The sequence below is a fragment of the Perca fluviatilis genome, chromosome 11 (genome assembly GCF_010015445.1).
Source record: "Perca fluviatilis chromosome 11, GENO_Pfluv_1.0, whole genome shotgun sequence".
Classification (NCBI taxonomy): domain Eukaryota; kingdom Metazoa; phylum Chordata; class Actinopteri; order Perciformes; family Percidae; genus Perca; species Perca fluviatilis.
This window is the reverse complement of record NC_053122.1, coordinates 30,055,381-30,072,804: the sequence shown is the minus strand read 5'-3', so window position 1 is coordinate 30,072,804 and position 17,424 is coordinate 30,055,381. Positions and strand designations below refer to the sequence as shown.

Genomic DNA, 17,424 nt, shown 5'->3' with positions numbered 1-17,424 from the left:
ATATATGGGTCCTGCATGGCATTTTTATGGGCCAAGTGGCCATGGGTTTGAACTGGGAACACATATATGGGTCCTGCATGGTATATTTATGGGCCAAGTTGGCATGGGTTTGATCAGGGAACACATATATGGGTCCTGCATAGCATATTTATGGGCCAAGTGTGCATGGGTTTGATCTGGGAACACATATATGGGTCTTGAATGGCATATTTATGGTCCAAGTGGGCATGGGTTTGAACTGGGAATGCATATATGGATCCTGCATAGAAGTTTTATGGGCCGAGTGGGCATGGGTTTGATCAGGGAACACATATATGGGTCCTGCATGGCATTTTATGGGCCAAGTGGCCATGGGTTTGAACTGGGAACACATATATGGGTCCTGCATGGCATTTTTATGGGCCAAGTGGCCATGGGTTTGAACTGGGAACGCATATATGGGTCCTGCTTGTTATATTTATGGGCCAAGTGGGCATGGGTTTGAACTGGGAACACATATATGGGTCTTGAATGGCACATTTATGGGCCGAGTGGGCATGGGTTTGAACTGGGAATGCATATATGGATCCTGCATAGACGTTTTATGGGCCGAGTGGGCATGGGTTTGATCAGGGAACACATATATGGGTCCTGCATGGCATTTTTATGGGCCAAGTGGCCATGGGTTTGAACTGGGAACACATATGGGTCCTGCATGGCATTTTTATGGGCCAAGTTGCCATGGGTTTGAACTGGGTTATGTGTTAGTGAATGAATCTCAGAAAGGTTGCAGGCCTACCGTAACACTTCAAATAATAGCCCAGTCCCAGACGCCTGTCCCTTGGACAAATAACTATGCTCGATATTATCGGCCGATATTGGCTTTAAAATTCAATATCGGTAAATATCGGTATCGGTTTTTGAAATGGTTTAAAATGACTAAAATATGTCATTTTATACCTTATTGGAAAGCTTGTTTCCTCTCAAAGTGAATGCAGACAAAATTTGGGTGTAGGTTGTTGGCCAACCAGCATACACACAGGGTTTGTAGAGTAAATAAATTCTTGAGCAGGGCAGATCTAAGCCCCAATGAGTGGAATGAGTTGAATTTTTGTTCTTGTGTTGCTATTTGTTTTCAGTTTACCTCAGTCAAAGAAATGTTCAGTTGGCATCTTCTCTCGAAGGGGTAGTAAGCACCGCACCCCAGTTAGCCTACCGGTTGCTGGCTAGTCCTTCAAAACATTCAAATCCCCAGTATCAAGGGAGTCATGGAACAGTGGGCAGTAAGCCTATAAACGATCATATGTTTCGGTATCTGTATCGGCTAATATCGGTATCGGAAATTAAGCATTGGACAATATTGGTATATCGGATATCGGTACAAAATCACTGTCAAGCATCCCTACAAGTAACCCCATATGGTTATCCACATCCCATAGATGCCTGTCCCAATGGTCTATTTGATCAAATAAAACTCCGGGATCCTATTTGAAGTTTTACGGTACTTCATTTGTGAAGATGAGGCCAAATAGCTCACAGACAGCTAGTACCTTTATGGACATGAATATGATGCATTTATTACCTCTTAGGAAATTGTAATTCAATATTTGTTAGAAAAGGACTTGCAGGAGGCCTCATCATCAATCTGTCTTCCACTTCTGTGTTGTTAGATGTCCTTGGACCAAGGAGTAGCATGTGTTTCTATCAAGGTGTAGCTCATACACCAACAATGACTGATGTGTTGGCTGTAAAAGGTACAGTAGATCTGTTTGAGAAAAAAATGAGGGAAAAACACTTGTTTTGTATCTAATCAATTATTAATGATTAATAGATTGTTGGCATTTTAACTTTTGGTAAAGGAAAACACACATCCAGCCCTAGTCTGGAGACGTGATGGTGGTTAAAAGTAACTAATACTCTGAGTAGTTTTTTTTTTTTTTTTACAAATTGTACTTTTACTTGAGTATTTCTCTAACACCAGTACTTTTACTTGTAACAGAGTAATATTTTAGCAATGTAACAGTACTTGTACTTGAGTACAGATTTTCAGTACTCTTCCGCACTGTTATGCAATAATAACACCTAATTAGGCTCATTCATAATGAAGCCAGCGGAGCAGTTAACGTTTCTTAATTCTCTCAATTTACGAATTTTACTGTATTTAATTGTTATTTGGTCAGGCAGTTCTTAGGACATCTATAAGGGGCCTGTATGCAAAGGCCTTGTTTCGCGCTCAAAACTTTAGCAGTCCATTCGGAAAGCACTGCTGCTAGCTGTGACTTAAAGGAGAACTTCTATCAGACATTCACAAATTGAGGTAAGTTGAAATATTATTTTGCCATAAAAATAACACTGCAGATTGTACAGGGGTCTGTATTTTTGGTTTGTGCTGTTTAATCTGATGTAGAATCTAACCAAAAGGAAAAACAGCGGGAGAGATTGGACAATAATTAATATATCATGATACACGGAGCTCTGAAGCAGACCTGTGCGTCGCTTAGTGTTCGCTCTCTCTGGATAAAGACGAGCAGCAGCACAGACACCAGGGGCATCGGACCGGGGGTAAAACCAATACTGATTACCAGGGCCCAAGGGGAGAGAGGGCCCTTGAAAAGTCTGGAATATATTTTATTTTACCTGGATATTTTTATTTCCTAATGACATTTCATAATGCATATCAGATGAAATGTAGTGTTAGTGTATTGGCAGAATAACTTGGTTGATTGACTATTTTGTATACAAAAAGGTCTCACCCCCCTCCCCTTGCTAATGTGCCAAATGATTTAGTCCACCTGCATGCATTACGTTAGCTAGTTCAGTTGAGCGTCTGGTGGAGCGCAAACTTCTGCTGTAGAAATGTCTTTTCTCAAAGAAAGCCAAATCATGCTACCAAAAAGAAAGGAAAGACAGGAGGAGGTGAGAAAACAGAATGAGGGGAAACAATTGGTAACTGACTTCTTTTCAAAGAAAGGTGAGCACTAACTAGAAAACGAAATCCATGGTGCTTGTCAGGGACCAAGCAGTTAGGCATGAGGAGTCGCAAGGAGATTTAAAAAAAGGGGTTTTTATTTTACCCACAAAAAATTCTGACAACAAATAAAGATAAAGTTTGGGCCCTTAAAAGAGGTTAAACAAACAAACTGAACTTAAGCTCTGAACATAACAAACTCAAAAATACAACTGACCTCCTATACAAGAAACAAAGGGGACTTATATACTGGGTGATCAGACCAGGTTTGACACCCAGGGGGAGACTAACAATAACACTAATATGTAAATTACAAATAACAAAAGAAAACAACTAAACACTTACTCCAAAAGAAATGTAATCTTAATTAACATTAACTGAATAAATGTACTAAAGACAATACAAATCAAAACTCAAATATCTTGAGGACAAATAAAGCTAACTCCCCCCTGACATAACAAGTAGTGGTAGAGTCCAATTTAGCCACCACCCCTATAAAGCTGCTGTAGTTCCAAACGCCACCCCTTTGTTCCTGCAGCCTGCATGCCTCACTCCAGGGTGTGGAATCCGCAACACTGGTAAGCTCAAAGAAAACAGTTATATTAGAAAACCAATCCAAAACTAATAAAGTATATATGTAAACCAAATCCAGTCCCCTGTAAGTTATTTAAAACTAAATAAATGTTTACAACAAAATATATAATGTGTCTGAAAAGATATAGAAACCAATCTTAAGGAAAACAGCATGAACTAAGATAAATGTGAGTGTATGAGGTTACCGCCTTTAAGATGGCTGTGTGGCCACGGCTGTGGCCATCACAGTGCTAAACTGCTTGAATATCTCCGTAACTGTTCGCTAAAAAACGGACTGAGACAACCCATTGAAAGAGCAGAACATGCACTTGTTGGAGCAAAAAAGAACCTTGCTAAATTGACTTATGCTCCTTTGTTTTTAGGTGCACTGAAGAGTAATGCAATGACTCAAAATGTGAACCGCAAAGAAGTGGAAATGGCGCTGTTGAAGTGGTTTACCGGCGCACGTGACCGTGGAGGGGAGAGGGCTGCAAGAGCCCAAAGAGAAAAAGGAGCGTCCACCACACAGACGCCATGAGTGTATTTTGTATTAATGTATTTTTTGGAGAGGTGTTTTTTTTCAGAGATTTTTTTAAGAAACATATTTTTGATTTATTTACCGGTATGTTGTGACATTTAAATTGTTTTTTAAAGATAATTTTTGTTGTTCAATTTAACAATATATTTCTTGCAGTTCAAAGCGTCAAGTGTCTTTTATTTATCTTGGACTTATATTCATTCTTCGTTTTTCTTAGATTGCTTCCTTAAACCATTTGGCATGGTTGGGCTTAGATAGGCCTTGCATGAATTGCCCAGTTAGGAGCCACATAAGATCCTTACAGAGCCCACTTTAAGCCCATAGGGGCATTCACGGTTGAATCCTGGTGCAAGCCCACTTTAAACCCCTTCAGTCAGGTGTGGCCCAAATGGGTCTGACATGAATTACCCAGTTAAGACCCACATAAGACCCTTACAGGTCCCACTTCAAACCCATCTGGGCATCCACGGCTGGCCTCCTTGTGGATCCTGGGTGCAAGCCCATTTTAAACGCCCTTTAAGCAGGTGGGTCCCAAATGGGTCTGTCATGAATTGCCAGGTTAAGATCCCACATAACACCCTTATAGGTCCCTTTTAAAGCCCATCTGGGCATCCACGGCTGGATCCTGGGTGCAAACCCACTTTAAACCCCTTTGGGCAGGTGGGGCCCAAATGGGTCTGACATGAATTGCCCAGTTAGGACCCACATAAGACCCTTACAGGTCCCACTTAAAACCCATCTGGGCATCCACGGCTGGCCCCCGTGTGGATCCGGGTGCAAGCCCACTTAACGACGCCCCTTTAGGCAGGTGGGGCCCAAATGGGTCTGACATGAATTACCCAGTTAAGACCCACATAAGACCCTTACAGGTCCCACTTAAAATCCATCTGGGCATCCACGGCTGGCCCCCGTGTGGATCCTGGGTGCAAGCCCATTTTAAACGCCCTTTAAGCAGGTGGGGCCCAAATGGGTCTGTCATGAATTGCCAGGTTAAGATCCCACATAACACCCTTATAGGTCCCTTTTAAAGCCCATCTGGGCATCCACGGCTGGATCCTGGGTGCAAACCCACTTTAAACCCCTTTGGGCAGGTGGGGCCCAAATGGGTCTGACATGAATTGCCCAGTTAGGACCCACATAAGACCCTTACAGGTCCCACTTAAAACCCATCTGGGCATCCACGGCTGGCCCCCGTGTGGATCCCGGGTGCAAGCCCATTTTAAACGCCCTTTAGGCAGGTGGGGCCCAAATGGGTCTGACATGAATTACCCAGTTAAGACCCACATAAGACCCTTACAGGTCCCACTTAAAATCCATCTGGGCATCCACGGCTGGCCCCCGTGTGGATCCTGGGTGCAAGCCCATTTTAAACGCCCTTTAAGCAGGTGGGGCCCAAATGGGTCTGTCATGAATTGCCAGGTTAAGATCCCACATAACACCCTTATAGGTCCCTTTTAAAGCCCATCTGGGCATCCACAGCTGGATCCTGGGTGCAAACCCACTTTAGACCCATTTGGGCAGGTGGGGCCCAAATTGGTCTGACATGAAGTGCCCAATTAAGACCCATGCAGTACCCTTACAGGTCCCACTTTTAGTATGTCTGGGCTTCCACGGCTTGCCCCAATGTGGATCCCGGGTGCAAGCCCATAATGGGGCCCACATTTGCCGCCCATGAAGCCCTCATCTGGGCCCCACATGTCATTGCTGGCTGGGAACTTTATTTATCGTTCAACGCTTTCGCATTCGTTTATTTGTTTTGGCCAAGAACTCAATGCATTTAAATGGGAAATTTGTAATTGTAATATCTCTGCCACAGTAAAAGCAATCAACACGAAACTTGTTATTCTTGTTCGGCATGCCGTTCTGAGGCTCTGTACCAAACTTGGTGAATATCGGCCATTAGGGGGCGCTATAGTGAACATATATCAATTTGGGCCTTTTAACCCCGTCTGAGGTCGAGCATGTTGTATACATCCCCAAACGGCACTTCTGATTCATAACTTTATAACTTCATAATTATAGAGAGTCAAAACATAGGGTCTTTTGGAGCTAACAGCTAACAGTTGCCCCTTTCTGCTGGTGTTTTTTTGTCTTCCTATCCCTTACAGAAGGTTTTGCATCCACCCTAGAAGTCCAGAGTTGTTCGGGTCTTTGTGAAATTAATCCATACTGTTAAAACCAAGATTGATACACTGTGTGTAAGAAATGTTAATAGTTTGTCCTTTATGAGTTATAATGTTCAAATGGTTTATTTTTGCACTGGATGACTCCAAATATATAGAACTGTAGATGCGTTGCTCGTTCGGCATGCCACTCTGAGGATTTGTACCGAATTTGGCAAAGATGGGCCATTAGTGGGCGCTATAATCAACGTATAAGAGTTTTGCCCTGTTAATCAATGTTAATGGAATATTTGCAATGGGACTGTATCACAGAGCTTGCAGCTCACACTTCTCAATAATTACTAATGTTTATCTCCTAGCGTTACGTTTTGGTTTTCGCTTTTGCGTGGTCCCCTGGTGTTCTACAATAAACAAACTTTTTAACCCACCTGACAAAGTTTCTACAACCTTCACAGTGGACAAATGTAACTCTTTTCTCCCACTTTTTCAATCCAAAATCAACACCATTCATATATGCTGATACCGTGCAATTAAACATTGCAGTTGGTGCTGAGTGGAGAGTCTGTCATAGTGTGATTGGTTATGTCGGTGGCATTGATTCTTAATTTCCCACGAAGCTGATCGCGGTTACTTGTCAGTTAAACTTCTCATCTCCAATCCTATCTGTATTTGTGAGAAGTGGCACTGTCCTGAGTTGAAAGCCTACTTTATGGCTTTATTATCGAGTTCATAGGCGCGTGTCTTTGTGTTGGCCGCTGTCCATTTCCTAAGGTTTTGAAATGCAAACAACTTTTGACAACTTTTTTTTTTTTTTTTTAAACGATGTGCGTCTGTGAGCACCCACGGAGGAAAACATAAATCGGCGCCTATGACACCATTTACAACAACCTGACCACCTCCCCTTCTCTTTCAACCACTACACCTGCCTACCCCCCTCCACCCTCTCAGTCACTCTCTCATTTCTCTCTGCTGTCCCCTGTGGTCAGGGGGGTTAAGAAGTTTGTTTATTGTAGAGAATTGTTAAAGGTAGTCTGTATATGCATGGAGATGAACTGTTAACCACTACATTTGCAACAGCAGAGTACCGCAGACCTTGTGCATCAAACCTCTTGATATTCACCAACGTTTGCCCCCCCTACATAATGCTTCAGCTTCCCAGGTCATCGGAGGCGACTGGCATCAGAGGCTTGGGCCCCGTCATAACTGCTTGCAGTTCTAGTTATTATTATTATTATTATTATTAGGGGCCGAGCAGCAGAGCTGCGTGGACCCTATTGTATTTGTCTGTATTATTTCTTCTTCATAAGAAATCCATGTTCCCATGCATGGAAACTCACCAAACATTGCACATTAGTCCAGTCCTATGCTAAACTTAATCACTGTGATTTGTGTGCTGTCCTGATGGTGGCGCTACAACAGCCATCCAAAATTCTAAATTTTAAAAATTCATAACAAATCAGCCGTACATGCTACAACGTCGCAACTTATGCCAAACTGTAGCCCCATTTGAGCAGAAACTATGCTCTGTTGTTACCTTGTAGCAATTTTGAAGTCCATCACTCTCTTCTTAAACCTATCTCCTCCCACATGTTTGTTTCAATTGACATCAAATTTGGGCAAGTCCATCTCCAGACTGTCCTCTACAAATGTACCTTTTTAGATTTTTTTTATGAAGGTAAATATGGTGCAAAAGGTGAGAGCTTGTAGAATACAATGTGAGAACTTGCGGAACAAAAAATCTGAACGTGTATGTTAAAATTTGCACCTGTAAAAAATATTCACACACGTGATCTGAATTTGAAGTCACACAAAGAAAAAAACACAGAGAGCTGTAAAAAAAATCTGAACTTGTAAATTGAATTTTGCACTTGTAGAAAATATTCACAGACCTGTATTCTGAATGTGAAGTCGCAGAAAAAATATTCACAAATGTATAGATTGATATTTGCATGAACACAATGACAGCTGCAAACTTGTAATGCAACATTTACTTATGTACTTTTTTTTTAACTCAGGTTAATTTTCCATCACAACCACAATTCAGTGATTACAGCCTCTCGAATCTGTCACTGCAACTTCACATATTTGCTTTCTCGCATCACAAAGTGGAGAATAGCCAACAGAACGGGGGAAAGCAGGGTTTCTATCGCCAGATGAGGGACAACTCTGTCCGGTTTACAGGGGCGGATTTTACCATTAGGCAAAGGTCGGCAATTGCCTTGGGCCCCCAAAATGCCCCATTAACTTATGCTTAAGTTTTTTTTTTTTTACTTTTCGCAAATTATATATTTCTAAAACTCCATTTGTGAAAAATGGCATCAAATCATTAGTTTTGCAGACCGGAGGCACAGCCCCCACCTCACTACATTGGACTATTCCATTATCTCACTTACTGCGCATCTGCGAAAGTGACAAGGCTGTAATGCGCCAAAAAACAGAGAAAAAAAGTGACAGAGAGTCAGAGTGCGTGTGCAGAGTGACAGACAGTGTACAGAGTTGAGTAAAAATGAAGCGAAACTACCCAAGCGGTTCTGAAAAAAGGAGGAAGCAAAACTCTTCTAAAAAAATTTCCGAAGTTAACAAACCTTTTTGTGATGCCCGGCGCTGACAATGACAACAACGCTACAACCCATGCTACAACCACTATTTTAAACTATTTTATTAAAATGATGTCTCCATAATTGATCACTTATTGTCTTGTGTGTTTCTTCTCACTTTAGTAACACAAGACAGAAGTCCACAAACAACATGTAGCAGCAAGCAGATCCATATAAGAGATACTATCAGAGAGCCAACCAAGGTAAATAACAACCAATGGCAGCTCTTCCCTATAAAAAGACAATACACATTGTTGTACAGAGAAATTTTTAAATACAATTTTACAGTGGATGCATCTGTTAAACAGAATTGTCTGTGTTTTTTTCTTCTTTTTTTCTTACAGATGCAACTCCAGATGTCTAGACATCATTGCTGTGTGAAGACTGCTGAAGAGAAGTTAAAAGTAGGACTTTCTTAGAAAAATAAGGATTGACAAAAGGAGGGAAACAAGAGATGTAGAGGGCCCCATGTCTGTGTTTGCCTTGGGCCCCAAAATGACTAAATCTGCCCCTGCTGGCTTATTTAGCTATGTAGCATGGAAGCTTGGTGGAATAGCAAGCTAGCATTAGCTAACTAACCAACCAGCCCGCTTTAAAGGGAAACTTCACCGATTTAACATTAAGCTTTGTATCAGTAGAAACCCAGTAGTATTTTTGAATGACCGTGCTTCCCTCCCTCATGTCCCCCTGAGAGTGGAGATCTCTGTATTGTGGGTCTGGAAAAAAGCCTCAGATGAATGATGAATGAATCCTCGCTTAGCTTCTCAGCAGGAGCAGAAACTGTTCATCCCGGCAGAAATTTTTGAACAACAATTATGTGCATTCAAACTACCACACACGTGTACCACCGGGATACATTGGTACACATCGGAGAATATGCAGGACACTTTATTACAGACGCAATACTCGACACACTACGCGAGCTTCGCCTGCATGGAGACCAGCGGTGGTTCTCGATGCCTCTGGCTGGTAAAGAGACCTCATCAGCGGGGAGCGTTGAACGAGTGTGCCGGTGGAAAGCTAACGCTAGCCGGCCACCTGTTCCACCAATCCTTCTTGCCAGTGTCCGCTCATTAAACAAATTGGACTACATCCAACTTCAACGAAACTCCCAACGCGAGTTCAGAGACTGCAGTGTTTTTGTTGTTGTGGAAATATTGCTGTGGACAATCACCGGGTAAGACTACTAGTGGAGGTGGGCTGTGTTAACACGGACTGCCTGTTGCAGAAATGGGGTGATTTGTATCCAACTAACTGCTAACTGCTGGTGGAGTTTGTGACTGTAAAATGCCAACCATTCTACATCCCACGCAAATTTACGGCTGTGTTTATACTCAATGTTTATACCACAGCCCACCAAGAGCTAAAGCTAGTAGCTATGTGTTAGCCTTCTTTTATTACATGGCTTGGTTGAATTCTAATGTAGAATGCGGTCTGTTATTTCTTGATAACAGACCGCTGCTAAGGATAACACACCGTTGCCATGCATAGCAAGCGTTGCCATGGACACAGTTCTGTTCACTCTGGAGCTATCAATCAATCCGCTGAAAGAAGTCCGGATAATGTATCAGCTGTGGCAAAAAAGTATATGTTTTAAATGTGTAACACCACTTGAGCCACGGTGAAAAGTTTTTTCGTGTATATGGTTAAAATGACAATAAAACACACTTGTTGAGTTGATTGCCTCACTGTCTGTCTGTAAAGGGTAGGCGTGGCTTGGGGGTAGACGCTAAAGCAGCGAAGCAAGTGCATTCTGGGATTTGGTGTCTTTCATCCACATGAGCCAAAAACACATTTTCTGGTTTTTCTCGGCCTAGAAGCCACCAATTTCTAAAAGAATTTCACATTTCTACTACATAAGTGACCCAATTTAAATATATATTCATCTTTCCAATGGTGAAATATTCCTTTAAATAAATACCTTTTAATTATCTTAAAACTTTTTAACAGTCAAACTGAAACACTGGCGGTGAGCTCCAGGTCCTGCAGCCGCAGAGGGACCGTCACCAGTGGGGATCGGCCAGTGTAGCAACATTGCTATTGCCAGAAAGCTTCGCTGCCGACCTCGACCTGCAGTCGGAGCTCCAGCGGGACACGGAGAGCCCCGCACCCGGTTGGTCTTAAGTATTTAGATTGTGTAGGTTAAAGCCTTCTTACAACTTGAATGCTGTGTTAAAGTGATGGTTCGGAGTAATTCACCCTAGGGTCCTTTGCACTATGACCTCGAGCCAAACACCCCCTCAGAAGCTTTTTTCACCTGGGTCGAACATTGGGAGAGTTAGCTAGAGTAGCGTTATCAGCTGAATAGCTTAGCGGAGGGGCTAATGGACCCACGTTTGTATCTTGTAAGTTACCCCACTAATAATGCCCAAAATGATACCAAACGTCTACAAGTAGTACAAATAGGTTATGCTCTCATAAAACGATGGATTGGAAAGTTTGTAAGTACACCAGAAGTTTATGAACACTTGCCTGCTCTCTTCAGCTCTCTGTTGCTGCTGCTGCTACCGGCTGCTGCCGCAGTTAAGACGAAGTGCTTAGGGCTTTACAAATTACTTCAACGAAAAGAGTTTACAACAAAAATATTTATTAATTCAATGATTAAATAAGGTAATGTCTCCAAACTTACCTCAATTATTACGTGTCTCCTGCTAGTTATACTACAGCACTTACTTAAAAAAAGTTAAATTAATAAATGTTTTGTTGCATCTCTTTCGGTGTTGTAATTTGTAGACGTCCCTAAGCACTCGTCTTCTTACAGCAGCAACAACAGCAGAGAGCAGAAGCCAGCAGGCAAGTGTATTTACATAAACTTCCTGGAATGTACAAACTTTCCAATCCATCGTTTATGAGAGCATAACCTATTTGCACTACTGTAGACGTTTTGGTATCATTTCGGGCATTATTAGTCGGGTAATTTACGAGATACAAACGTAAGCGAGCTAATGCTAATCAACTCAACGTTACCCTCTACGCTAACTCTCCCAATGTTAGACCCAGGTGAAAAAAGCTTCTGGGGGGGTGTTTGGCTCGAGGTCATGGTGCAAAGGACCCTAGGGTGAAATTACTCCGAACCATCACTTTAAGGCCGGGACACATCAGGCCGATTATCGGCCGTGGGACAGTCTGGCGAGGTCAGTGACTCAAATCTGTTCGGTGTGTCCCGTGCCGTCGTCTGTCTGGGGGGCTGTCGGCGTTCATTTTGGCCGACCTGACATGTTCGGTCGGTGGCAGGGAAGTCGGGACTTACACGGAAATGACGAGCGGAATAAGGTGACTACAGTCTCTCAAAATCTGATGAAAATCTTTTTAAACTGACATTTGTTGAGCTGAAATGAAGACAGATTCAGCTACTGCATGGCCTATTTCTCGCTTAAAATGTTTTCAGAAACATTCGTATTCTGAACGGCCGCCATGACAGTCTGGCTCTGAATTTCCGGAGAAAACAAACCCATGTGACGCGTTCGTCCAATCAGCTGCCTGTTTTCATTTCTTGGGCAACATTACAGATTAGCGCCGCCTGCTGTTATAGAGATGTATTACATCTCATCTCCTCTCGTCTTTTTGGTCTATTCTGTGGCAGTTTTTTGGACCTTGGGGACACGACTGATCATATCGACGGGGTTTTCTGTCAACGGTCGCCCGTCGGCTATATGTGTCTACACCTTTAGAGAACAGAAGAGCTGTTGGGCTGAACAGCCCATGAAAACCTATGGGAAGCGACTTTTATGGTAGAAAAAAAGTGTGGCTGGGGAAGATGATATAGCCTGAAATTTTTTTTCAGCAAAATAATTTTTTCTTGCTTTAATCCCTGTATCTGTGTGCGGCCCTCACTTTATTTTATGGACTTGCATTTTTTTTGGACTACGCACCAGTAAGGTATTGAGCACGGTAAAAGTAAATTAGAAGAAAAAATGTCTCACGAGATGAAAATGCAAGGAATCTCTTTGTCCTGGACTGCACTATTTTGAGAACTGCTCATCTAATTTTTTTAATACTAAATAAGCTTAAATCAACATATAAATAGCGACCTTTTTACCCAAATAATGCTGGTTCTATTGGCATTTCAAATCTGAAGCCTGCATTGTACCATTGAAGCCTCGTAAATGTGCATCATTTTATTATATGATTATTTGTACACACCTCATAAAGCTATTATATATTAATTATGATTATGAGGGAGTAATAAAATGTTTTATTAAGTTCAAGTACTTCATAAATATTTTCTTGTGCTAAAAATCCATAACGATGATCCATCATATCCTTCATACTTTTGCCAATATGGCCCTGAAGTTGGCCATTGTTTAATTCTAAATGGTGTTTAAAGAGAATATGTTTTTAATGTTAGCTCATACTGTCAACCAAATTTGTTTTATAGAAACTATTAAGAAGAATTCATTAACGGCACAGGTGAACTAGCAGAAGGCAGAGAGGGCACTGTTGAAATGGTTCACTGGGGCAAGAGACAGAGGAGGATGAAGGGCATCCAGACAGCCAGTGCCAAATTAAACAGTACTGAGCAGTGGTGGAATATGAGTGAGTACAGAAAATTTGGATTCAGGTACAAGTACAGTTAAACTCTTAAAATATTACACAGTTACAAGACAAAATGTTGACACACTGTTACATTGTTTTTCTGGAACAATTATTTTCATTTCCAAAGAATCTGTTGATCATTTTGTCGGTTATCAGCAAAATATTCGTCAATAAAAAGTTGAAATCAGAGAAGTTGGCCATTTTTTTAATTATATAGAGCCTGACTCAAACTGGTTGGTGATTAATAATTAATTTTTTAAAATTAATTGTTGCAGCTCTAGGTTGGATGTTTATTCAAACTGTACTCAGTACTCAATTAGGATTTTTTAAAGCATATCTTGCCCAGCTGGGGCCTACCTAAAACCTGGTGTAATCCTGCCTTAAACCCACATGGGCAATTGGCTTTGGGCCAACATGGAACCTGCGGACAATCCCACTTGCAACCCATATTTCAGCCCATACTGTCCCCATGTAGGCCCCACATAGGACTTAAAGCTGGGACCAAGATGGGTCTTGTTTTGCCCAGCTGGGGCCCATCTAAAACCTGGTGTAATCCTGCCTTAAACCCACATGGGCAATTGGCTTGGGGCCAACATGGAACCCGTGGACAATCCCATATGGGTGTCATCTGACAATCCCACCTGGGGCCCATGATTCTGCCCACTTTTTACCCTCATAGGCCCCCACATAAAAATGTTGGCTGGGTAGTTTACAACTACACACGTTTTGTTTGCAAGTTTTAAGTTTTACCTTTGAGGTGACAATTTTTTTTGCTTGAGTTAGTGTTTTTTGTTTGATACCACAAAAATAATCCCATATCTATAGCCTCATTTGATCCTACAGTGTTGTTACTCTGTACTTGCTTTTGGATCATTACATAAAAAATGCAAAATGATTATCTTAAAATAAAAGATATAGTGTCTCTTGCATCACATATATTATGAACAAGTATCTAAGTGGTCTTAAAGAGGATTCTATCTTTCTATCTCTCATTTGGACTCGGTCTTGACTAGTGCTGGTCTTGGACTTGACAAAGGTTGATTTGACTACACCACTATTTACCTTGTCATCTCAAACTGCTTTACTCCATTACTATCCTGCAAAATACAAGCCAACAGCTCCATCTTCTGGCAAGTCAGCAGAGCATTTCATAAATAACGGTGGCAGTTTAAGTGTGCAGATGATGTAGCTCTACACTGAACAATAATTGTTGCATGGCACAGGCTGCTATACTAAGAGTGTTTTTGCAGGCATGTGTCATCCAAGTGGACCGAAAAGTGGACCACCAAAAAAACGGACTCAGACTTTAACACCTGCCTCATTTAGTTTGGTTGAATCACACTAGGGTTGGTTTTCCCCCTTTGGGCAGGTTTGAATGCAGCAATGTTTTCAACATGTCATTATTGTCTCTTGTAATTTCACATCATTGTGAAAAATCGATAAAAAGACACAATATTTAATTTTTTATGTTTATTATCATATGCCACTTTACAACAAATCACTATGCTATGTAAAATTAAATAAATGACTAATTCTGATCATTTTCTAATAAAACTGATTTAAAATTGCAAAATTTTATATAATTTGTGAAACTTTAACTTTCTCTGTCCTATGATTACATGTTTCTCTGGAAATGTGACTGCAATTATCTGATGAACTGTAGATAATCCTGTCTTTTCAAATAATCTGTTGTTTAACTTCATAGTGTCTTAAAGTCAAGAAATGCTATATATTGATCACACATGAATGACACATGAATGACTCAAACGATTAAAACAACATTGTAAAGGGAACATTATCTTTTTGACAGTTTAGTGTGAAACACAATTACAGTTCACAGCTGATGGTTTTCTATATTGGACGGGAAAGTGTGGCTGTTCAGGGGCATCTTTTCTCTGTGAAACAGGAGCCCAGCAGGCCTGTCATTTGTTTGCAACAAAATGGACACAAATCACAGGGTTGATGCTTTAACCAAACATAGAAACATTATTACAAAGCTCTAGTTTCTCTTTTGTTGGGTTGAAATGTTTCATATCATGAAGAAAAAAAAAGGTTCCCTATTAAAAGAAAGACTGCATAAGTGTCATACATGTGTGAATTTAAAGATGGCATAAACTGGGTGATTACCTAGGAACAGTATATGGTGCTTATGACTCTTTCTTTAAATGCAGCAGCAGCAGCAGCATCAGAGAGACAAAATACACAACAAGATGAAGCTGAAGCACAGGCCTTTCAATTGTGGATTACACACAATTTGGACTTTAAGAAAGGAAAACATATCTTCACTTTCTGTATTCTATAATTCACTCAGTGAACAGTGGTAACATATTCATTCCTTTAATCCTTAGACCAAGTCTGATCTCAGTCCCTCCACAGCCTCTCTACAGAATGTTGGTCTCACAGGAGCCAGGCTGCAGTATCTGAAGAGTAACAATAAGTTTAAATGCTTTTCTAAACCAGGGGTAAAAAAAGGCATAGATCACAGGGTTTAGACAGGAGTTAAATTGACACACAAAGAGAACATAGGATGCAGATGAAGCATTAACGAAGCTGTCACCTGCAAGAGACACAGAGTAATATGGGCAGAAACATAGTAGGAACACGACTACAAGAACACCAAGAGTTCTGGCTGCTTTCAGCTCTGATTTCTTTGCCTTTGGAGTCACTAAATGCTGGAGTGTGACAGCTGTAATGTGAGAGCGCATGGCACGAGCCTGAGACACAGCCACAACAAATACTCTCAGATACAGAGCTATGATGACAGTAACTGGGACAATAAAGCACAAAACAACATCTATTACTCCTGTGAAATAGTCAATGACCAACACACATTCTCCGTGGCAGGACTTATACCTCCCTGGTTGAGTCAGTTCATCCTTCACAAACAGAAAGCTGTAGGAAACGGAACAGAGCCAACACAGACAAACACAGAGTTTAACTCTGTTGACAGTGATTCTGATGCTGTAATGCAGAGGGTCACAAATAGCCACATAACGGTCAACTGATATGAGCACCATGTCACCTACTGAGGATACGGGAATGATGACTGTAACATACGTATACAGAGTACACACAAGGTCACCAAGAAACCAGCAGGATGTTTTTTGGAGGATTTCTCCCAGCATCACCACGAGACCCACTAGAAGGTCTGAGACAGCCAGAGAGAGGAGGAGGATGTTGGTGGGTGTGTGGAGCTGCCTGGAGGGAAAGAGAAAAGCACCATTAAACCAACAAGTCCTCATATCTAAATGACAAACAAACATTTTATATTACTTCTTTCTAAAACAATCAAAACAATAAATCCAATGAGTTTTTTTTTCCAATCTGATATAGAAACAGGCCTTATTCTGAGCAGTCAGTTTGATTATCACAGTATGAGAAGAAGAGGTGTTACATTATAATAACATCATCAATCAAGCCAGCATGCACAATACCAGGACCCTGAAACTGACACAAAGTCTTCATATATCTAAAACTTAAATTTTTTAGATATTAATCTTTGCCTGAAGTGGGAGACTGAGATGATGACAAGCAGGTTGAGAGCTACAGTGAGCAGAGAGATGGAGTAGAGAAAAATGTGAATGAACATCACTTCAAACCAAGGAGGTGTCAGCTTCCTACAGGAGGTGTTGAAGAGTTGTGGAAAGCAGAGCTCTGCTCCGTCCTGTGTCTCCATCATCAGTGGAAGGAGAGAGGCTGCAGCTCTCTGCCTCGAACTCTGTCGTACAACTGATTTATCTCTTTCTACCCTTGTCTCCACCCCTCCCTTTCTCCCTTTCAGTCTCTGTTGGACACTGGTGTCCTTTTCTTGCTCTACACATCAAGACATCATCTTCTACACTTTCTCTGTTAGTCCACAAGCCTTTCAATCATTTTGAATAATTTTTCTTCTCAATTCTCCGGTGTTCTGCTTTTCTGTCAATCTTCCGTCACCCCCAGATTCTATACTTCCAGATCTCGACCCATCTGAACACATGCAACAGCATGGCCTGGAGCAGGTATAAGCACTTTTATCTTTAGACAATTGGGCGGCAGATCAGTGATTCAGTTTGTTTCAAGCTTACCGAACCCTTAAGTCTTCAACAGCTTCCTAGTAAAAGCCCCATGCGT

The 17,424-nt window shown here is 41.4% G+C and overlaps 1 protein-coding gene across 1 annotated transcript; it reads right to left on the bottom strand.

The window, feature by feature from the left end:
• Window positions 1-15,695: 15,695 nt before the first annotated feature.
• LOC120569133 (trace amine-associated receptor 13c-like) lies at window positions 15,696-16,990 on the bottom strand. Its single transcript, XM_039817025.1, has 2 exons — window positions 16,818-16,990; window positions 15,696-16,512 (listed from the first exon to the last, which is right to left on the bottom strand). The coding sequence occupies exons 1-2, from the start codon at window positions 16,988-16,990 to the stop codon at window positions 15,696-15,698; spliced, it is 990 nt and encodes a 329-aa protein (XP_039672959.1).
• Window positions 16,991-17,424: the final 434 nt, after the last annotated feature.